The 23,693-nt window shown below is 49.2% G+C and overlaps 2 protein-coding genes across 2 annotated transcripts; one reads left to right on the plus strand and one right to left on the minus strand.

Moving 5' to 3' along the window:
* The first annotated feature begins 2,200 nt into the window (after positions 1 to 2,200).
* slc7a14a (solute carrier family 7 member 14a) lies at positions 2,201 to 11,372 on the plus strand. The gene is made up of 9 exons (XM_084013163.1): positions 2,201 to 2,657; positions 3,899 to 4,135; positions 5,475 to 5,692; positions 5,814 to 5,960; positions 7,629 to 7,837; positions 7,914 to 8,061; positions 8,142 to 8,637; positions 8,714 to 8,950; positions 9,376 to 11,372. Exons 1-9 carry the CDS (start codon positions 2,348 to 2,350, stop codon positions 9,672 to 9,674), a joined length of 2,301 nt encoding a protein of 766 aa, XP_083869289.1. The 5' UTR covers positions 2,201 to 2,347; the 3' UTR covers positions 9,675 to 11,372.
* A 4,177-nt stretch (positions 11,373 to 15,549) lies between these two features.
* On the minus strand, positions 15,550 to 18,978 carry cldn11a (claudin 11a). The gene is made up of 3 exons (XM_084013174.1): positions 18,571 to 18,978; positions 18,293 to 18,457; positions 15,550 to 16,830 (listed from the first exon to the last, which is right to left on the minus strand). The coding sequence occupies exons 1-3, from the start codon at positions 18,794 to 18,796 to the stop codon at positions 16,556 to 16,558; spliced, it is 666 nt and encodes a 221-aa protein (XP_083869300.1). The 5' UTR covers positions 18,797 to 18,978; the 3' UTR covers positions 15,550 to 16,555.
* Between the last annotated feature and the right edge of the window lie 4,715 nt (positions 18,979 to 23,693).

A 23,693-nucleotide genomic window follows, 5' to 3' on the forward strand; every position in this document is an offset into this window, starting at 1 on the left:
TTGTTATTGTCCGTCAGCAGACTTGATCCCTCTTTATACCACAGCAGCTGCTCAGACCTGATACTGACCCGGACGGGTGAAAGCATCCGTATCGGACGAGTGGGAACGAAAATGTTCAAACAGAAGGTCAAGCTGAAAGAAATAGTCGACTCTTTGGGATTTTTGTTGCTTTCTTGGTGGTATTGATCTTCTAATCTAACGCTCGGCAAGAGAGCAAAGCGTAACCTATTATCCCAAATGTCAAAGTATAACTAAAAGGTCGTCGGCACGCTGCAATGCTACTGTAAGCCCCGGATCAGAGGACACACCCTACGCCTGCACAACCCCATGTTTCATTCTGTTCATAGGGAATGGATAAGGAGGTTAGCGTTAGCTCAGACTGCTCCTGATGACTGTAATACTGACCTCCGAACATCATAGGTTTGCGTCTCGTTGAGGAGCTCCTCACCAGAATAACTCTGGGGAACAATCATCCATTTAACTTGTTTTTGAAACGGCTCAGGTTCCATGAAATGCTTTGAGACTGACCTTCATATGCCGGGAGGAGTGTTAGTGAAGTGAAGTCAGCTTTCCAGCGCCGTGCAGATGAACAGCTGCTGCCGTGGCAACGCCTCCGCATTGTTGATCTACGACTGTTTAAACAGCTCGCCGCCGGGGTGGGGGGGGCAGGTGGCGGTCCGGACCTCAACGTGGAAATGTCAGACGCTTCGCTGGCATACATTGATTTGTGATAAGGAATGATGAACAGCAGTGTGTGTGTGTGTGTGTGTGTGTGTGTGTGTGTGTGTGTGTGTGTGTGTGTGTGTGTGTGTGTGTAACTCGATACACATCTCATAAACACGACGTTCTCAAACAGACTGTTTTTTTAAAGTGAGTGTGATTGGATACGTGAGTTGGTGTCAGTGTCTCCAGTTAACGCTGTCTGGCCATCGCACACACACACACACACACACACACACACACACACACACACACACACACACCCTCTCAGTGATAGTCGTCGTGGAAACCAACTAAAGAGCCACCATTTGATTTAACATTATTTCCAGATTAATTCTTGAATATGATGCGGTATGAAGCACTCATGAGTCAAACCTCGACTTAGAAGTTTAACTTTTAAACGTTGTGTTTTCAGCCCATTGAACATAAAACGTAACAGTAAAACTCAGACACGGCAGACATTAAATTAAAGTTAAATAACACTGATGATGGCCTCGTTCCATTATGGCCTCTGCACACACACACACACTCACACACACTCACACTAAGAGCAGCGACAATAGCGGCCCACTCGGGTTAAACAGGCGGGTAATTGCAGCCTGGTTTGAGTGGCTGGTATTATAGCTGAGTGTTTGTTCAATAACTTAAACAATGAAGTGGATGAATGCGAGGGTTGGTCCGCTGCTGAGAGAGAGACTGTTATAGTCTCTTTTCATCAGCAGTGACTCATATGACATGTGACGACCTCATCAGAGCCGCTAGAAACGTCTAATAATGCCGCTTGGACGATGAGAGAACACGTTCACCCACAATGCATCATTGTTGGGCTGAGCAGGAGAGCTTCAGTGATTGTTTCGCCGATCGTTTACGTGTTTCTGTTCAATGATGTGCCGCCCACGTATTCACATATTCACGTTATTGATTTACTGTAATTCTATGAGCCGAGGACAAACAGGCAGTGTAGTGGCTTCATGCTCGGCCATGACAGTGTGTTTACACACACAATCAAACAAACGGCCTGTTTTTAATTCCTTGTTTTGGACAAATGACCAGGTTAATTATTGTGTCCTTCCCAAGCTGGACTTCTGTATGTAAACTCCTAAATGTGTATTATTCTGTAGGACTGAATGAAACCTAAATGTGCTAATATATTATATTATACTAGTATATTTGGTTGTCTATACTTACTGAGTATATAAGGGGTAGGGTTGCATCAGACATGTTCATTTCATTTGTTTTGTATTACTCACATGTTCGGAATAAAACCATTCATCAACTGTACACAGTTTATTGACGTGGATATGATTACACAAACAAAAAAGCAGTTTTAGCTTCTGTTGTCGTCCCTAATGACCTGGTTACTATAGCAACCGGGCTGCAGGGAGAGGACCGCTAATTAGCCGCTTCCTCGCCCAGGTACTAAAGAAGGCGATGTGCTGTGAAACGCTGCGGAACTAAACCATCCCGCCGTTTTGTTTTCCAGAAAAACGTTCTCACCATGTGGAGGGACAACTAAGACGTTACTCCACTGAACCGGGACGAGAGACACCGCTGCAGACAAACCCATCTCCTTCCGATTCCCTTCCTCGTGAAAACCCTTTGTGACCCCTGACCTCCAGCTCTCAGTATGACCACTCTGGTCGGGAAGCTCGACCCTCGGCGGGTTCAGTGGCGCGCGGCCTGGAACACCTTCGCCACCCGCGTCCTCAGGACCAAACCCGTGGAGTCCATGCTGGACTCGTCCTCCACCACGGGGACCGGCTCTCACGGGACCAAACTGGCCCGGGTCCTGTCCACGGTGGACCTGGTGTCGCTGGGCGTGGGCAGCTGCGTGGGGACGGGGATGTACGTGGTGTCGGGGCTGGTCGCCAAGGAGATGGCCGGCCCGGGGGTCATCGTGTCCTTCATTATCGCCGCCGTGGCCTCCATCCTGTCAGGTGACGCTTATTAACACACATGCACGCGTTCTAGAGGTTCCTGTGGTTCCACAGTAAAGGTTCCTATGAAGAGCCGTTTAATCACGATGCACAGATAGAGGTTCCTGTGGTTCCACAGATGTAGAGGTTCCTATGAAGAGCCGTTTAATCACGATGCACAGATAGAGGTTCCTGTGGTTCCACAGATGTAGAGGTTCCTATGAAGAGCCTTTTAAGAACGATGCATTCAGATAGAGGTTCCTGTGGTTCCACAGTAAAGGTTCCTATGAAGAGCCGTTTAATCACGATGCACAGATAGAGGTTCCTGTGGTTCCACAGATGTAAAGGTTCCCATGAAGAGACTTTTAAAGACGATGCATTCAGATAGAGGTTCCTGTGGTTCCACAGAGTTAAAGGTTCCTTTGAAGAGCCTTTTAATAACGATGCATTCAGATAGAGGTTCCTGTGGTTCTACAGTAAAGGTTCCTATGAAGAGCCTTTTAATAACGATGCACAGATAGAGGTTCCTGTGGTTCTACAGTAAAGGTTCCTATGAAGAGCCTTTTAATAACGATGCACAGATAGAGGTTCCTGTGGTTCCACAGATGTAAAGATTCCTATGAAGAGCCGTTTAATAACGATGCATTCAGATAAAGGTTCCTGTGGTTCCACAGATGTAAAGGTTCCTATGAAGAGCCTTTTAAGAATGATGCATTCAGATAGAGGTTCCTGTGGTTCCACAGTAAAGGTTCTTACGAAGAGCCTTTTAATCACGATGCATTCAGATAGAGGTTCCTGTGGTTCCACAGTAAAGGTTTTTACGAAGAGCCTTTTAATAACGATGCATTCAGATAGAGGTTCCTGTGGTTCCACAGTAAAGGTTCCTATGAAGAGCCGTTTAATAACGATGCACAGATAGAGGTTCCTGTGGTTCCACAGATGTAAAGGTTCCTATGAAGAGCCTTTTAATAACGATGCACAGATAGAGGTTCCTGTGGTTCCACAGATGTAAAGGTTCCTATGAAGAGCCATTTAATAACGATGCACAGATAGAGGTTCCTGTGGTTCCACAGATGTAAAGGTTCCTATGAAGAGCCTTTTAATAACATTCAGGACGAGGGCGAAGACATTAAATGGGCGCAGCAATAACATAACGGCACTCAGGGGATATCTTAGTGCTTCTTAATGCGTTCATCAATACCATGAATCAGCCGTGTCCGTGTGATGACTAATACCTGGGCGTGTGTCTCCTCCTCCCGCAGGCGTGTGCTACGCCGAGTTCGGCGTGCGCGTGCCGAAGACCACGGGCTCCGCCTACACGTACAGCTACGTGACCGTGGGCGAGTGCGTGGCCTTCTTCATCGGCTGGAACCTGATCCTGGAGTACCTGATCGGCACGGCGGCGGGGGCGTCGGCCCTCAGCAGCATGGCCGACTCGCTGGCCAATCACAGCATCAGCAACTTCATGATCACCCACATCGGAACGCTCAGCGGCCTGGGTGAGTCGTTTTTGACTGGAAATCATTATGATTTGGTTTCAGGACTAATATGAGATCTGGTGAAGGTGAAGGTGTGGCTTCGATGACCCGATGAAGCAGATTTAATCACATTCTCTCTTCTTGCAATAATGTTCATAACCCTTGTCCTCAATTTACTTCCCAGCATGCAACAGAAGCACAGTGTCATCTGTGTCACCGGGGGGAGGGGGGGGCTGCATCTGTTTATTTTTCCACGGAGCATCCGAACCGTCTTTGTTTTGCAAATCCTGTCGTCATGGAAACAGTAGCGTCTTGGATTCCTGAACGATGAATGCAACTTTTCCAGGTCGTAGACCGCACCACGAGGGGGGGGGGGGGGGGGGGGGGATGAATGCCCGCTAAGCAGGCGTAACACTATATCTGCTGTGTGTGCCAGCTGTGTCTATCTGGGTGACCCCGCCCCGACAGTCTCTTCCTGTTGGACGTCGTGGTCACATGATAAGCCGCGCGGCCAGCTGTTCCACACCAAAATGGAAAGTGAATGTTTTTGGGCTTTTCCTGCCGGAGATAAAGGTCTGTTTCTCCACGCCGCGGGGGAACACGAGGAATTCAGCCGCAAATGTGTCTCGTTAGTTTGTGTGTGACGGCTAAAGAGAGCTTGATGTAACGCTTCAGTGCGGTGGACACTTTACAGGAATAGTTTGGTGATGTTGCACATTTCAACATTTCGGCAACACTGAGACAAAATCTTAGAAAAAGTCCCTTTTGATGTTTCGAGAGGAGATTAAATCCCAAAGTGTGTAGTCATCATGTGTCCTTGACCCTGCCGTCTCTTTAGCTGTGACTCTACACTGGAGCAAAGGCCACCTCCAAAACAAGTGAAAAACAATGTGTGGATGTTTTTTTACTTGCGATGAGTAAAAACACGTCTGCTGATGGAACACGGGATTATTCGCTTTGTGAAACTTCCTGAAATGATATGTAATAAAGGAAAACTCCTTTTTGAGGATGGATTTGTTTGTCATAATAAGCCTGTTGAAATAATAATGTTTAATAATATATCACGCAACAAGCCCTGCGTCTCACTGTAATGTTACTTTTTAGCCGATTGTGTGTAGTTAGATATTTTGCAGTAACAGAAATCTACCTTGTATGAGTTTCCAGTTCAGGAGCATTGTTTGAAGTGTTATTTAAATGGTCCACAGTGGGCGGTAATGGCCTACTTGAATGCTCATTCATGACTTTGTAAAACGCAGCAACACAAAGTCACATTTGAAGCTGCAACTGAGGAAGCGAAAGGCCACAGAATGTGGAAACAAGAAGCGACTGTGACACTGATGATGAGCGTGTTCCCCTCCAGGGAAAGGGGAGCAGTCGTACCCCGACCTGCTGGCGCTGCTCATCGCCCTGCTGGTGACGGTCATCGTGGCCTTGGGCGTGAAGAACTCCCTGGGCTTCAACAACGTGCTGAACGTCATCAACCTGGTGGTGTGGGTCTTCATGATGATCGCCGGGCTCTTCTTCGTCAACGGGGAGAACTGGGAGGGTGGACAATTCCTGCCCTTCGGCTGGTCTGGGGTACGCACACGCACACACACACACACACACACACACACACACACACACACACACACACACACACACACACACATTCTGAAGTAATGCACAAGTCAGAGCATTAATGGTCTCTCTGCTCCAGGTGATGCAAGGTGCAGCCACCTGCTTCTACGCCTTCATCGGGTTTGACATCATCGCCACGACCGGAGAGGAGGCCAAGAGTCCCAACACCTCCATCCCCTACGCCATCACCGCCTCGCTCATCACCTGTCTCACTGCCTACGTCTCCGTGAGTTACGCCCGCAGACAGACAGCGTCGGTTTTCCCTCCATCAGCGTGAGGACGCGGAGTTCTTCTTACTCAAAGTCACTAAACAGCCTTTTCACGGCTCATTTCAATGCATTTTGGCACAAACAGTTTGATAATGAGGCGAGATAACGGGGAAAAACACAGTTTTATTTCACAGACGAATAGGATTTGTTTGTTAGGTTTGTTTTTTTCAGTTTTTCAGTTCATGTTTTGGCCGTTTTGTTGACACTATTTTGCGGCAGAATTGTTCGTTTCAGCGTTAAGATGACGCATTTTCACAGCCTGCATGTTGAGGGTTCCTCATCTCTCCAGTTCGTATCAACGTTGAGGCTGAGAGATCAGACATGGAGACGCCTCCCGACTGTGTGGGCGTGCGTCTCATCTTCACGCATTATTCAGCCGAGCACATTTCTGACTTTGCCGCGCTCCTGCCGGATGGTTGTTGCTATGGGTACCGTGTACCGGCAGCCTATCAGGAGGGAGAAGTTCTCAGCATTGCCTGAGGGGCCAAACCTCTGCATTAACTTCAAAACTCCACTTCTTCTCTTTGAAAGCCTCGTCTCCAGTCGCATCCATTCCCCTCATGCTCCAATCGAACTCCTCAGCTCCTCTTAATCTCCGTCTTCTTTGATCCGTCTCACTCTTTAGGCATTTAAAATGAAGAGGAATCATTAGCACATGACACGCCACACACTCCAGTGAGTGGAGCTCCATCCAGAAATCACCAAACACCGACTGTCTTCCCATGTTGGATTTTTCCCACATCCTCACTCCGAAGTGGGCGTTCGACCATAACATCCCACCCAGGAGGGAGCGAGGGAGGTGCCGTTGGGGAACCCTCACCGCTGCAGGGAAACGCATGAGTGTGTGAGCTGAAAATGAGCCGACGGCGAGCTGAACCGGGCTCCGTGGGATGCAGTTTGGGATCGGCTTGGCACTCAAACAAATATGTTAAACCGGGATTTGTTGTAGGATTCCCTCTAGATTAGTACATTCGCCTCTGACTGGTTCTCACACACACACACACACACACACACAACCAGCCTGTGCCCTGGATTGGACGAAGGGTTAAAGGTCACCAGGCTACTACAGAAGAAGGGAAATGATCTCCATATCTGCCCCCTCTGTGAGCCTTTTTTTTTTTTTTTTTTCATTCCTCTCTTTTTCTGCAATCTGTTCAAGTAAATCCCGGCTTTCCAGCGCAGCGCTGCGACAGATGGCTCTGCATGCGTTCACACGTCAGACGTGAGGATGGAAATCACACACATGACATCACACGGGAGGGAAGCGGGGGCGGTGTGATGCCGAGCGTGCTGGTGTTCCGAATTTGGAAATAATCTCCCTGCGAGGTCCGTTTGATTGCTTTTCTGGGGATTTCAATCGTATCACGTGATCTTCGTCAAAATTTCATGATGTGTTTTGAAAAAATACACATTTCCCATGAAAACTGCTGAGTCGGGTTTCCTCCACGCTGCGGCTGCCAAAGTCTACACGCAGAGGTTTGAGATCAACATAAAGGTTTAAATATTATTTTACCTGGACAATGAAAGGTGCCTATTTGATAGAGCAGCTCCTCTCTCCAGTATTTTAGCAATATTCCAGGCTGGTCCATGTTTTTGATAACAAAGAACTTGATTACTTGTTGCAGGTTTCCGTGATCCTGACCCTGATGGTCCCGTACAACGAGATCGACGCCGACGCCCCGCTCATGGAGATGTTTGCCGTACACGGCTGCATGTTCGCCAAGTACATCGTGGCGGTGGGCTCCATCGCCGGGCTCACCGTGTCCCTGCTGGGCTCCCTGTTCCCCATGCCCAGGGTCATCTACGCCATGGCGGGGGACGGCCTGCTCTTTAAGTACGTCCACGGCGTTAAGTGGTGCACGTTGTGTTTCAATGACTGAGTCTCAACCAGCTCATTTGTGTGCGTTCAGGTTCCTGGCCAATGTGTCTTCCTACACAGAGACCCCGGCTGTGGCCTGTGTGGTGTCGGGGTTCCTGGCCGCCCTGCTGTCCCTGCTGGTCAGCCTCCGAGACCTCATCGAGATGATGTCCATAGGAACCCTGCTGGCCTACACCCTGGTGAGTGCATACTGTTGATCCGTAATAATCCATGTATTCCAGAGATTGATTCTGGGGTCTTCCCTCCTCCTGGTCTGCAGGTGAGCCTGTGTGTCCTCCTGCTGCGTTACCAGCCCGAGGGCGACATCCACGGCTTCGTGAACTTCCTCTCCGAGGAGCAGAACAACAAGAGGAAGGAGGGCGTCCTGGCCGAGTGCGAGAAGGACGCCTGTTCTCCAACCAGCGAGCTGGACGATTTCAGCGGCGCGGCCACCAACACCTGCGGAGCCAAAAACCTGCCGTCGCTCGGCGACAACGAGATGCTGATAGGCAAACCGGATAAAACGGCCTACACTGCCAGCCACCCCAACTACGGCACAGTGGACATGACCACCGGCATCGAAGCGGAGGAGTCGGAGGGCGGGATGTCCCGGCGGCTGAAGAAGCTCATTGGGCCGCGCTACTACACGCTGAGGATCCGCCTGGGCCTCCCGGGAAAGATGGACCGGCCCACTCCGGCCACGGGGAAGACCGTGACCGTGTGCGTGCTGCTCCTCTTCATCTCCATCTTCGCGTTCTGCTCCTTCATCATTTTCGGTGAGAACAACACGTTTACAAAGGAATCAGAGGATAACGTAACCACGCGTTGATTATTTCCTTCTCGTTTCTTCAGGAGCGAGCAGCATCGCCGAGGGCCGCTGGTGGGCTCTGCTGCTGTTAATCTCCTTCATCATCTTCCTCGCTCTGCTCGTCATCATCATCCTCCAGCAGCCCGAGAACCCCAAGCGGCTGCCGTACATGGCGCCCTGCGTGCCCTTCGTCCCCGCGTCAGCCATGCTGGTCAACATCTACCTCATGCTGAAACTGTCCGCCATCACCTGGATACGCTTCTCCATCTGGTGCATCGTGGGTAAGACACCGATGGGTCGTCTCGCGGCTCGGTTATGTGGCTTTTATTGTCAGATGATAAGACTTCACCCTGGAGGGATGGGAGCTGTGTTGACCTGAGGCTCAGTAAACTCTAGTAGTGCGTCTCACTTACTGTTTGTTTTTAATGAAAGAGCAAGGAAGTCTCATTTCACTTTTCTTTCCTGCCTCGGTTGTATCTGTCTGTCCATCTGTATTTGTCTTCATGTGATGCTCTGACTCACCATTCTATCACATCTTTGCTGCTTTGTACTGCTTATGTAAAGGCACAAACACATTTTATGTTCTCCCGACTCACACATTGTGGGATGCGTTGCTTTTAAATGACAGGGATGTGTTAGAATGTTATCCTGAAACAGTGCTGCGAGCTGTGGCGATGTCCGCTCATCTCCGCCTGCGTCCCTGCAGGTGTGATCATCTACTTCGGCTACGGCATGTGGCACAGCACGCTGGAGATCACCGCCCGGGAGAACGAGGTGCACGCCTCCACCTACCAGCGCTACGACCAAGGCGTGGACGAGGGCTTCTGCGGCTTCGAGGACGACTTCTACCCGCCCACCACTGACCCTTGGGGTGCGCCGGCGGCGGGGTCGGGCCTCACCCCGCCCCCCGAGGCCAAACCCGAAAGCGACGGCGCGCCGCCGAAAGCTGGAGGCAGGACCGTTCCCAATCAAGGCCTCGCGGAGGAGGACCCCATGGACTTCTGAAGGGACTGACTCTGTGTTACCCTGAATGTACTGCCTTGTCTGCTGCCTGGGGATGGGAGGGGGAGTAGTGTGTGTGTGTGTGTGTGTGTGTGTGTGTGCGTGTGCATGCCTGCATGTGTGTATGTGTGTGTATTTGTCAGTGTGTCTAACCCTTGGGCTAGATGGTTTCTTGGCAGCGGAGCGGTTTTCATTCACCTGACTCCCCCAGCTCACGGCAAACCAGGACGTCAAGGTCAAGTGTCTTTGTCACGGTCGCTTGTTGTCCACGTCCCACGCCGGCGAGGCCAGATAGAAAGGTGCTGACACGGCAGCAGATAAAACATAACGCGGCTGTGAGCCGTGAAGCAAGCCTTTTTCACCGTGAGTCTGCCGGGATACGGGAGAGGAGAGGGTGATGATGAAGGATGAATCAGCTTCCTGTTTCAACAGACGGACAGGAAAGTTAGATGACGGCGCCTCAAGCCCGAACTATTCCCCATGTAAATACAGAAAGACAAAAAAGGTCAAAGATATCTTTCAGCCCATGTTTAAACATTTCCCCCTGACCCCCCTGAACATCTAGCCCAAGGGATCAGGACTGGACTGGGAGAGGGGTTGATGTTTGCTGTCACAAATAGTACCTGGACTTTGCTTGCAATAGTGCCTTCATCTACTGTATGTGTCCGTTTTCTACTTTCATTTTGCCTGTGTGTGTGTGTGTGCAATCGAACTCCACCTTTTACATTGATATCATGTGTGTGTGTGTGTGTGTGTGTGTGTGTGTGTGTGGATATAAAGTGTGTTTTCTGGTTGTTTTACTGTGTTATATGTAGGTATCTGAACCCCGGCATGAAGCTCACGGTGCAAAATACCACATTTACATCCAGGAAGGAAAAAAGAGGAGAGAGGGAGGGTGTAACGGAGCGAGAGAGAGAGAGAGAGAGAGAGAGGTTGAATCCCAGTCGACAACCTGCTGCTTCATTGTGATGAATGTGTGCGTTTCTCTCCGCTGATGGCGTTCTTCACGTTTACCAGAGGCTGGAATTTGGTGGACTGAAATACAGTTCCTCCTCTTCCATCTCTCTTGCTCCTTTGCTTTGAACTCCTTTTTAAATCTTCCACCGCTCCTTCGCTCTTCCAGCCGACTCGTCCTCCATCTCCACCTCACCCTGCTCCAGATGCCATCCAGCCATGTCAGCAGGGAGTTGCCCCTCTAAAGTCACAGGACTTTAAAGGCCTGATGATCCACGGAGCTCCCGTTTCACCTCAGGGTGCCTGTTATCTCTCTCCTGATTGGTGCACCTCCCTGTCCCGCCTCCTCATGTAGCCGGCGTCCCGCTCTCTGACATGTTATTTACACTGTTGCTGCACCCCTATTGTGAAAATCAATCAAATCAAACCGCGGTCCTGTAGAGCTCAGTGTGAAGGTCGTGGCCAAGTCGATGGGTTTGACTCAGAATGTATGCACTCGTGGCACCGTGAGGGATCTTAGCACCAAATAGCACACCGATATGTTGTTAGGTCGAGGCTCGTCTACAATAGCTGCTGCTGTAGGTCCCGTTTCCTTCTGACCTTCCCCTCTTGCCCCTCACTTGCTGCATCTGTCCCTTTCCAGGGAAGCCTTATTTGTCTAATGCACTAAATCTAAGGATGCCACGCCAACCCCACCTGCTCCTCCCGCATCCACCCACACTTCATGTAGTAGTAGTAGTAATAATAGAACCCTGGGTGTCCTCCAGTGAAGCGATCATGGTCCCGGCCCAACAAACTTGTGAGAAATCCCGCTGGTATTGGATGATTCTGCAGCTCTTTCCGTGGAACGTGAGGGTGGAGGGCTGTTGCCCCGGAGACGGAGTGCTCACCAATCATGGCCGTAGCTAACGTTGAGGTCATGTCCTCCGTATTAGCTGTGAGCTTCCATTCTGCAGTTGAAAGTTGTAGATGATGTGTAGCTGAAACTCTAATTTTTTTAAACTAGATATATTTTAAATTCGAATACCTTTTTGGCCCAAAAAATAAATAAAGATGTAAATAATAATAACGTAGGTACCTTCCTGTAGTGTAATAAACATTTACCAAACATTTTCTCCTTCGCCATTTGATACAATAATACGTCCTATGCATGGGCGATGTGCAGAATTGTCCAATACCAACGTTATTTCTGGTGATAGGGTCGGGAAAAGCATCCTAAAGCATTTGTATCTCTCACACACACACACACACACACACACACACACACACACACACACACACACACACACACACACACACACACACACACACACACACACATCCAAACATATATTGCATTGTCATTCAGCCAAATACCCCCCGACTCAGCCAAAAGAATCCAGGCAATCTGCATTCAGCCAAAACAAGGTGGCGAATTCAGGCGCTGCCTCTCTGACACTTGACTGTACAGTCAGCTCTCTATATTACCTGCTCTGTGTGTGTGTGTGTGTGTGTGTGTGTGTGTGTGTGTGTGTGTGTGTGTGTGTGCTCTATGCCTGCGCCTCAATGTGTCTGGTGAATGTGCAGCATGCCGTCATGCACGAGGCCGGACCGTAAATGTCGTACTTGCATGCGGTGACTGATTGCTACGAGACGCGCCGCAGGCCTGGATCTCGTACCTGGGCCTAGATCTCGTACCTGGGCCTGGATCTCGTACCTGGGCCTGGATTGCGTACCTGGGCCTGGATCGCGTACCCGGGCGACGTCGCCTCCGTGCTCCGGGAGGATTTAAACTTCAAAAAGACATTCATTGTTCGGGATCCTTCTTATACATTACAATGCTATATTATGTGAAACACGTAATTCTGTGGGCTGAAAGAAGATTATTTGCTGGATTCTGTTTAATGCCCTCAGCCAGGTGGAAAAGGGAGTCCAACATGTAGCAAACACACAGGATGCCTCCTCTGGCATCCCCCCTTACAGAACGCCTACTTCCTGTCCTCTCAACAACTCAAGCCAAAGTTTACTTTCACATACAGGAGAACGTCGTTTTTCCAAGTGAATCACTTAGCAACAGAGCTAACCGTGTTTTCTGGGGGGTCTGCTAATAAGCTACTAATGTCCGTTTTTTTTTCTCTCTCTCTCTCAGTGAGATGAGCATTTTTAAAAATCCTATTGCAAAGTATTTCGTTGAAAGATTGAAAGTATTGGCGTCATTGACGACAGCAGATCAATTCGTCCGGCAGCGAGAAAAAAAAATAAAGTAGAAGATTGACGTAAAAAAAGCTATTTTTCTACAGCTGTCTCCGTCCACAGGTCCTCCTGCTGTGATCAGCCGTCACCTCTGTGTGTTTTTGTTGAATCACAACGAGGCCTGGGAGAAACCGCTCAAAAATCTATTTTTAACAACCGTAGACTCATTTATAAACCTCAATCCTTTCCTTTTTGAAGGATTTCCAAAATGATCGCTCTAGACGTCAATAGGACCGTAGAAGGTTTTAGGAGTAGCGCTACAGAAAACAACTATTTTAATACGATTCTATAAAGGGTTTAGACGACGCACTTCAATCGAATATCGCCACTGTTGCTTTGAAAGTCAGCTCAATGTGTTTCTTTGGTCTCGGAGAAGGTGTGCCATGTTCTTCCTGTGCTCTGTATTCGCTGTGGCCGAGTGTCAGTCAGTGTGTGTCAGACTTGTTCCGATTGGCTTCTCGCGCGAACGACTAGATATTCCTTGTTTTCCCTTCTTTATGTTTTGGCACAAAGCTGTATAATGTAGATGTGTTTTTTTAATGGTTTCTTCCATATGTGTGGTTATTTTTGCTCCTGGGTGCACTGTTTTTGCTGAGTTGTTAATATATCTTCCATGCAACAATGAAAGCTGTTTATTGCAAATACCAAAAAAGCCTTGCTCATTTCTTTTAAATGTTTCCTGCTCTGAATATTATAATGAATACTGTACGTTGGGTCACATTTACATACTTCATGTCCATGTTGAGCTGATGGTATCCAAACTTAAAGTCTTCATCCAAACACAACGGATTTTAAAACGACGTGAACGAGGATTGGCAGATTGTCACGTTAGCTACAGTGTGTTTCGACGTACTGATTTAGGTGTTTGACCGTCTCGATAGCACCAAACCAAAGCGTGACATCACTTGTTATTTAAAGCTTCCGAAGCCACCTAGCTTGCTTCAAGCTACCCTTCTGCTAGCTTGCTTCAAGCTACCCTTCTGCTAGCTTGCTTCAAACTACCCTTCACCTAGCTTGCTTCAAACTACCCTTCACCTAGCTTGCTTCAAGCAACCCTTCAGCTAGCTTGCTTCAAACTACCCTTCACCTAGCTTGCTTCAAGCAACCCTTCAGCTAGCTTGCTTCAAACTACCCTTCACCTAGCTTGCTTCAAGCTACCCTTCACCTAGCTTGCTTCAAACTACCCTTCACCTAGCTTGCTTCAAGCAACCCTTCAGCTAGCTTGCTTCAAGCTACCCTTCAGCTAGCCTGCTTCAAGTTACGCTTCAGCTAGCTTGCTTCAAGTTACCCTACAGCTAGCTTGCTTTAAGCTACCCTTCAGCTAGCTTGCTTCAAGCTACGCTCTAGCTAGCTTACTTCAAGCAACCCTTCAGCTAGCTTGCTTCAAGTTACGCTTCAACTAGCTTGCTTTAAGATACCCTTCAGCTAGCTTGAAGGCTTTTTTTTACTGACTTAGCCTTAGCATGTTCCTGCCTGGCTAGCATGTTAGCGGTTAGCTCGGTATGTCCATAGTTTGGGAACTAGCCCTGCCAGTGTTCACCAAGGCTATTTAATGAAGGCTGGGACAAAGTCTCGAGCTATGCGGTGTGACACATGTGCAGCTGCTACGTTGGAGGGTTCCAGCAGAGGGCGCTAGACTTAAAGGGATGGTGTCAGCTCAGGGGGCATGGAAAACTGGATGCATGAACTTTATCAATATGGAAATTAAATGAGCAGGTTTGCTGGGCCTCAAGGTTGTAAACAGAATCTCAGCAGGGAACCTTTAGATCAGTTCTCAGGGTTTCCCGTTGACGTACATGAAGCTATGGTTCTCTCACTAAGAACCAAAGAGCGAGGGTTTCACGTTGACTCTTCACAAGCGAGTGGAATCCAGAACAAACCCACTGGTCCAGCAGCAGCAGAGCTCCATTATGAAACTCATGTTGACCGTTGATCGACTGAGCTCTCGTTGTATTGTTCTCTTGTTACCGTGGCAATTTTTGTTCTCACCTCCTACACAGGAACACGATGCAGCTGAAAGGGAAAGGGGTCACGGCTGTTCTCTGGGTGTTGCTGAACGGTATTCTGGGAAATGAATCGGGACATTTTAAACCGGAGTAGAAAATAGACAAGCCAGGGTGACGGACAGATACACATAAAACATAAATAATAATTACTGGAAAGGGATGGGATATCTCAGTGTTGAGCCGGCGGATAGAGACTTCAGATAGCGATGTTTTATTAGAGCATATCATAACACTGCCATGTCTCTCAGTAATACAGGACAGCCTGGTTGCCCACTAGCCTCCCACTGGTGTTCTGGATGGCTCTGTGCCTGGAACAGCATCACATTTCAGGGAAAACACACACCGACATGACGACGTGTGTGTGTGTGTGTGTGTGTGTGTTAAGATAAGTCGAGGACAACAAGATTGCACACATTTTATTATGTGATATCTATTATATGACTGAGTGACCTTGATATGGACAGAGGAGCACACAGTCAGCCTCACACTGGACACAATTATCCTTTTTTGTTGCATTGTGTGTGTGTGTGTGTGTGTGTGTGTGTGCGGGGCGTGCTGACAAAACTCAAGGTCATTAATAACAATTCATGTATTGTTAATCGTTCTCTGCTCACATTGAGACAAACACGGACTCATACACGACGCCCAGTGATGACATCACACGCGTTCACAACACCCAGACGGAGTAAGAGAAATGGTTTTGTCTTTATTATAGAAAATCAAACAACAGCACATCAGTGAAACAATAAATAACCAGCTAATGTTGCTTCGGCGCGGATCGGAGTCGGAAAGCACTATTGAGATATTGAACATTCAAGTCATCACATCACAACAGAAGCTAATCTACATAATACTGATTTGTTTTTTGGTAGAAACCTAATTTCAGCTACCCGTTGTGTATGTAAAATGTAAAACGGCAGGATAAGGTGCTTCTTCGTCACACCGTGAAACTCAAAACAGAAGCCAAGTTAGTAAAGTTTGGATTATGAAATACTTTCATGAACAAAAGGTTAAGGTTTGGTCCTCTCTAACAACACATTTTTTTGCCGAGTTGGTGCAAACACTAAGGCTCCAGTACAGTAACACTGCCGGCTGAGGCTCCGTGGGAGATTTATGTTGCCGTCATCCTGCAGTGGCTGGAAAAAAAACAGTGCTGCGTTTCTTTTTAATCAGGTCCATCACTCAGGAGGCAAATGTACTCCAGAGTTGTACAATACTGTCAAACAAAAATCAATGAACATAAACAATGTTAATAACCACGTGTTCAGACACCCTGCTCTCATCGGAACAATAGATCATGGGTAATATGATTTAAAAAACACATGTATCAAAACGAGGACGCTAATATTTCCTCCTCGGGAGCATCTACGTGGAAAAACAGAACATCAATATCAGTGTCCACGAAGCCTCGGGTGATTGGTCGTTACTCTGGTGCTCGTTCTGTAAGAGCAGGGAGTCCATGCCACGCCCGACACGAGGAGGCTGCTAGATGAGCGTCGGGACGCCAAAACGAGCTCCAACAAAAACAGTCTTTGTTTGCTGTGTGAATGTCTCTCTCGTGTGTGCTCGTGTGCTCCTCCAATGAAGTTTAAACTGTGTTTATGTGTCTCCTTCTCTTCCGGTGTAGGTTTGCATGTAACTGTGTGTATGTGCTAGTGTGTATGTCTATATACAAACTACAGCCTCCCACCCTCAGACGTGGGCGCTCTTGGCGTGATTGGTGGAGGGGGCTGCTGGCGCGTTGCCGCCGGCTCCCTGTTTGGAGTAGTAGAAGCGGTTGTTGTCCTGGAAGGAGCGAGAGGAGGAGGAGGAGGAGTCTGAGGAGCAGCAGGTGAGGATGCACCCGCCCAGCAGGGAGAAGACGGAGCCCACCCAGCCGGTGTAGAGGGAGAAGCCGAAGGACATGAGGCCGTGCTCGTGGTGAGCGCCGATGGGAAACCACACCGTCGACACCATACCACACATCGCTGAGGGGAAACAAATAGTTACATAGGGAATACAAACCTCCCCAAAGCAACACACACACACACAAAGGTTACCCTGGAAACCAAGCGCATTCAAAGTGGGATCAAAATGGTGCTGCTGGATGTGACAAATACACACAAACATACACAGCGTTAGGTTACAAATTACATCATAAGACGCGGGATGCAAAATGGTGCAAATAAAAGCAGTACAAACTATATAAAAACAGACACTCAAAAGTAAACTAGATTGGGAATGCAAAATGGCATTGCTGAATTTACCTACACACACACATACACAAATGAACTAAAATAAAAAACCTGTATGTAAAAACACAAAGTGTATATTGATTGGGGATGCAAAATAATGCTGCTGAATATTATATACGCACACAAACAGCACGTCTTGCATGTCCACACGGTGCATTCTTTAAAGGGGAACCTTACATGATCAAACTAGGGATGCAAAATGGTGCAGATACATCCTGCTGGTGCGCGTGCATGCTGTGTCACCGTCATACCGAAGAGTGCCAAAGTGACCGGATAACAGGCAGAAAGATGTTACTAAACACGGGATGCAAAATGGCACATCTGAAAGCACTCTGCATGAGCATGGCCGAGGCTGGGATAGATGAATGGCTGCATGCTGTGGGAACTACTACGTGTTTATTCTGGTTGGTTCCTCAACAAGCCACAGAGGAATGTGTGCAGTGATATTAGTTGAACTACAGAAGAGAGGCCGGATCTCAGTTTTGCACAAATATTGAAATCCTCACACGTCCAAGGGGGACGCATTATTAGATTTGTGCGAGTATGTATACCCGAGGCCAACCCACGCTCATGAAATCCTTTTACCATTAATATGATTTTAATACACTAGAAAGTACAAATCCTGAAAGTTTCCCAAATTACGCTTCAGAGGACACGGCTGGAAAAACAATTAGAGTTGGACTGAATTTGCTGCCAGTATGGCGGCAAAATGGTCAAAACATCACACAAATATGGAATATTTAAGTCTTGTGTTGTTTGGGTCACGGATACCGCCACATGTTGGGAGCAGCTCTGCTGTGGAAACAAACGTGGGCGGTGGAAAAGTCCGACGCAGGTGTGGAAGTTTGATTTGAGGGACGCGGGCGTCGGAAAGTGCTGCAGCACCGGACAAATATTTAAAAGCACAGTGAAGTGGCGAAATCAGGGAGTGGATTTCCATGTGTCTCAGGACAAAGGGAGGTGTGGATGAGAGTAGGTGGAGGACAGGAATGTGATGGGATCTGTAGTAGGGGGGGGGGATAATGTGTGTGTGCATATGTGTGCACCCCTGGGAGGAAACGCTCATTTTCAACATCCTCTGCTCTCAGCAGCTTGGAAGCGTTTGAGGTGGGGTTGAAAGGTCACGGTCAGGAAGGCGTGTGCACGTGGGTGCAAAAACAATCTGACCCTCAATATTCTGTGTTGGGACTCTTACCGACGACGAGCATGAGCACCCCTCCCAGGACGGTGCGCTTGTTCTTGGACGCCTGCGGCTCACTGCCCAGGCTGATGCAGGGCATGGACATGAGGACCATCCCAACCGCCGGGAGCCCCAGGATCGAACCTGTGATCATCAGGGCGCGAGTCGTCTGGATGTAGGCTGCAGAAACACACACATTACAAAAAAGGGAACTTTGCATCACAGCTTGTGGGTGTTTTTCATTTCAAAAGAAGAGGTGGTATAAATCAACCGAAATGTAATTCGGCATGTACCTGGCAGGTCCAGGATCTGCGTCAGGGACACGCAGTGGTACAGGCCCGTGGAGATGACGCAGTCCGCCCAGGGGCCCTTGGCTCCGAGCTCGTCCATCTTCTTGCACGTGTTCAGGCCGTACTTGCACATGAGCACCCAGTCGTTGGTGGCCGTCGCGATCACGACGCCCAGCCAGCCGAGGCAGCTGACGAGGAAGCCGCTCAGCTGGAGGCACGAGTTGGCCATGGCGCAAAGTGTGCGTCAGAGAGGACCAGCTGTTCACAAACCGCTGGAGGAGCCTTCAAACTGCGGCTGGAGGTGTTTATCAATATGAACTATAATGATAGAGTCGATATTCCACCATACAGGTTAATCCAGAGTTCAAAGTTTAAATCTCCCCTCCGTAGGTCGTAAAGTCCATCAGTGGAGCTGTGCACTTCTGAAGAATGAAGCTTTCACATCCTCGTGGGTTTTATATGGGACGCTTCAGGGGGGGGGCAACCAATCAGAAACTTGGACCAAAAAAAGTTTAAACGAGGAAAACAACACACCCCACTTTCACTGTTACTGCCTCTCTAAAGCTGCCCTTCTTCCATCACTGATGCAGGCCGAGCAGTAACCAGGAGTCTGCTGCCCCCTGCTGTCCACATGGTGCTTCTACAACGACACCTGTGTGTGCGTTAAGATTTACCTCCAGAATACCAATGAGGGTTCAGACACATCATCAATATGTCTGGGGCTTTTCAGGATGATATCGAGGAAAATATAAGATGCAAATATTATGTTAAAACGTTAATTTACGAAAGTTTATTTTTTGGGGGAAAGTTTCTCATGAAAGTTTGAAAGTTTGTCATTATTTTGGGTAAGTTTCTCATTAAAGTCTCTTGTTTTTTTCGTTCTCAGTATAATGACAAATGTTCTCTAAATAATGACGTAGAAGAAGAGAGAAAGGGCTGCGGTCAGCTGACACGCTGAATGACGTGGGTTCGACACGTTTACCTGCACACACCGAGGGGCGAGGAGTGGGGGGCGGTGCTGTGCATGTGTTGGTTAATGCTCGGCGGGCACACTCGGTGACTCATATCAAACACACCCGTGACGTTGACGACACGCGCGCGCATTTAACTTAACCAAACTTTTAAATGCCCCCGGTGATTTACTGCGCGTGCGCGGGAATCGACCTGCAACAGGAGTTTGTACAACAAAACCTCTGTTGCAACGCAAAGGAAACTCACGTTAACACCAGAGTTCGACTGTTACTGGGGAATTAACGTGATGGCAACCACGCGCGGATTGGGGACGACGTCACTGCGCACGAGCCCCCCCAGACAGGTGAGTTCACACGTCTGCTTTTATTTAAATGCGTGTTTGTGGCGGTTCTGTCCTGCTGTTGCCTTGATGAGTTGCTGTTGCTCGGTTTGTTTCACTCGGTGTGTTTTGGACTCTGAGGCCAAACTGCCCCTAAAAAAACCACTCATTTCTGGAGCCGCCAGGGGGCGCCGCAGCACAGCGGCGGCTACGAGCCGACATTCAGGTAGCTGTAGGACATAATGTTTCCTTTCTTCCCGCCTGGCTAGACGGGGTTAAGTAAGTCCTTCAACGCAGCAGCAGCCAGCAGCAATCAGTCTAAGAGGAGGGACGAGGCAACGGGCAACTCAGGACAAGGTCACCGACTGTAAGGGCGTGCTTGGCCCACTTCCTCCTCCTCCTCCTCCTCCTCCTCCTCCTCCTCCTCTATGTTGCTCATGCTGTTAAGCATGCTGCTAAAGAAACAAGAGTTGATGCATGCATGGTGATCCTGCAGCTGCATCACGGTGAAAGACGAGCAACTTTGCTGTGGAGGAGATCAAGTCTCACCCCTCGTCTCACCCCTCACACTCACTCTCTCCAGCACGGACCACCATGACTCCCCTCATTAGTCTGTGGTCTTTGCAGAGAGCTACGGTTGGAGTCGTGGATGCATCCAGGTGTGTTAAATGTGTCTTGAAGAAATTGACACCTTTTTATTCTACAACCTGTGGAGTGTGTGTGTGTGTGTGTGTGTGTGTGTGTGTGTGTGTGTGTGTGTGTTGGTGTGTGTGTGTCACATGAAGGGTAAAAGTGGTACTGTAAACGTCTTATAGATCATCGGGGGTAAGTGGTGTGAGCCAGTCGGCCGTGTAAAGCAGACGCCGCCACACTTCATCTCTTCCACATTTACTCTCCGTCTCATTCATACATCTCTTTCCTTCCTCCGTTCTCTGGGACCTCCTGATGGAGTCGTCGGATTCAGGCGGCGGAATCAAAGGCATTAAGGGGGGAGAGAGAGGGGGGGGGAGAGGGAGAGAGCAAAGCCAATGGTGAGAAAAGTCGTCAGACTGAGCGCGATGGAGGCGGCATATCCCCCCATGTGATTCCCAGAGCAGTTAGTCTGATACGGGAGGAGTGACGCGGCAAGGGAATGGGAATATTATGCTAATGAGGAAGGGGGGGTGCAGCAGCGGCTGACGGAGAGGGATGATGGGATTTTAGCCCTCCTGGGGAGAGAGAGGGAGCGGCGGTGCATGTAGACGGCGTGGGTGCAGGGCGGATTTAAAACCTCATGGCGGCGGGAGTTGGGGGGGGGAGTCCTCTCCAACCCATCATGCTGTCAGAGCTGTCAGTCAGGCAGACAAGGCACCGTGACACAGGAAGACTTAGCGGCCCAGATCAGAGGTGGAGGTGCAGACGGAGAGTTACGAGCCGGGAGGCGGAGCCGGACCCGCCCTGATGGAGTGGCAGCCATACTGGATGAGTCACCCCCCCGGCCCCCACCAGGGGGATGATGGGTACTTTCTCAAATAGTTGTCAAGCCACATTGTGTGATGAACGGGATGAGTTCACGCTGCGGCGACTCGCGAGGGTTTCTGTCGGAGAGTTACGCTCTTGATCCGCTGTGGAGTATTTTTATGTAATCCTGAAACACATACGGAACCGGCAGCAGCTCAGAACACAAAAATCAATTCAGCTGCCAGATTCCTTCCTGCCTTTAGAAGAGGTGTCGGTGTTTGAGGTTTATGGATCAGGTGGGCCCTTTGACAGCAAGGTGTTCACCAAGAAACTGTCGGTTCTCAATAAATCCAGTCGGCCTGAAGTCGGCGTATTACAGGAATCTTATGGCAACGTTGTTTTTTGCTGACGTTCCTATATTTGAATGCGAAGCGTCGTCACACGTTTAAAGTAAAAGTGAGAGCAAAAGGGGAAAATCCTCTCTTCAGCTCGGAGCTTCCTCCAAATTTAAGTTCCTTGTTTTACATCCCGGCTCTACGCTTGCTGTCGACACACATCGTCTGGGTTTCTGCATAAACGCCATTTAAGGATGGATGATGCTCTCCCTCCTCTCTTACAATGTATGCACCGCTTACATCACTTCCGGCTGCCGTCGGTGATGTACTTTTTTGATGTCGACTTCTGCATCACATCATCATCTTTATAGATTGTACCCTGTCTTTTTACATTTTTATTTCTTCTCAAACAGCTGGCGCGTCTCCATTTATTCCATTATTAGAGATAATACACAGTAATTAACTTTACTTGAAGACTTGAAGTATCGTTTTTAGCTGCTTGTCAAACTGCGGATGTCACACTGCAACGAACGCCTCAGGAGGAGCAGCTAACTAGTGCCCCAAGTGCTGCTTTCTGGTCTCTCTCTCACACTCACACACACACACACACACACACACACACACACACACACACACACACACACACCTATCTTTTTGTTCATCTGACGAGCAGAAGCGTGTTTGCTGCAGTGGAAGTCTGGACTTTGATTGGTGTGGAATCCTCCAGTGTCTCTGCAGCGTAGCAGCCATCACTCACCGCTAACTGCGTTAGCCATTAGTATCAATTAATCTCAACAAACACTGTTGGCCATTACGCTCAATGCATCACCGCCGGCTCCGCTAACTACACCCGCCGCCCCGACAGAACCGGCGACAGCCCCGCCGCTCTGCGGGAGGAGATGAGGGATACGGTGTCGCTCCCCCAGATGGCTGAGTGAGAGGAGGAGGGCTGCATGGAGCAACTAGGGAGCAGACAGGAGCATGGGGGGAGGAGGAGGAGGAGGAGGAGGAGGAGGGCTGCATGGAGAAACTAGGGAGCAGACAGGAGCATGGGGTGGGAGGAGGAGGAGGGCTGCATGGAGAAACTAGGGGAGCAGACAGGAGCATGGGGGGAGGAGGAGGAGGAGGGCTGCATGGAGAAACTAGGGAGCAGACAGGAGCATGGGGGGGAGGAGGAGGGCTGCATGGAGAAACTAGGGGAGCAGACAGGAGCATGGGGGGGGAGGAGGAGGAGGAGGAGGGCTGCATGGAGAAACTAGGGAGCAGACAGGAGCATGGGGGGGAGGAGGAGGAGGGCTGCATGGAGAAACTAGGGAGCAGACAGGAGCATGGGGGGGAGGAGGAGGGTTACATGGAGCAACTAGGGAGCAAACAGGAGTATGGGGGGAGGAGGAGGAGGAGGAGGGCTGCATGGAGCAACTAGAGAGCAGACAGGAGCATGGGGGGAGGTGATTATCACTCTGGCCCTCAGAGGTTGAGGAGTGTAGCCTCTGTCAACACGGTATATCCTCTGGGATAACGGTGCGTTCGTGCTGGGAGATGTATGGAGGAGCCGGGCTGAGGAGAATCGACTCGGAGAGGCTTTTTATTTTCCAAAATACACACATTCAAATTATTACCTCTTAAAAACTCCCCGACAGTTGGCATCTCACCCCATACACTCATTTCCATTAGGCCCCGCCCCCCCCCCCCCCCTTCTTTGCTCCTCCGTCACCAAGAATAGAATGATCTATTGCTCTTTACATGGCGGGCTGTGTGTTATCTAATGCAGAAGATGGGAATGTGTCGGGCTGAGATGGAGGGCTGTCGAGGCGGTTGCATCATCCTGACGAGGGGCTCTGCAGGACTGGGCTCTGCAGGACTGGGCTCTGCAGGACTGGACTGGAAGTCTGGACTTGATGTGGACCGCATGTGGATAGTTCAACATTTTGAGAAATTCACCTTCTTATCTCGAGTGATATCAAAAGAGTGATATCAGCCTGACGTCTGTGTGATATATCATCTTTAAGACTTTCATAGAAACAGGAAAACGATAATCTCGGGTGATTTTTAGGGGTATA

The sequence above is a fragment of the Eutrigla gurnardus genome (genome assembly GCF_963514095.1).
Source record: "Eutrigla gurnardus genome assembly, chromosome: 7".
Classification (NCBI taxonomy): domain Eukaryota; kingdom Metazoa; phylum Chordata; class Actinopteri; order Perciformes; family Triglidae; genus Eutrigla; species Eutrigla gurnardus.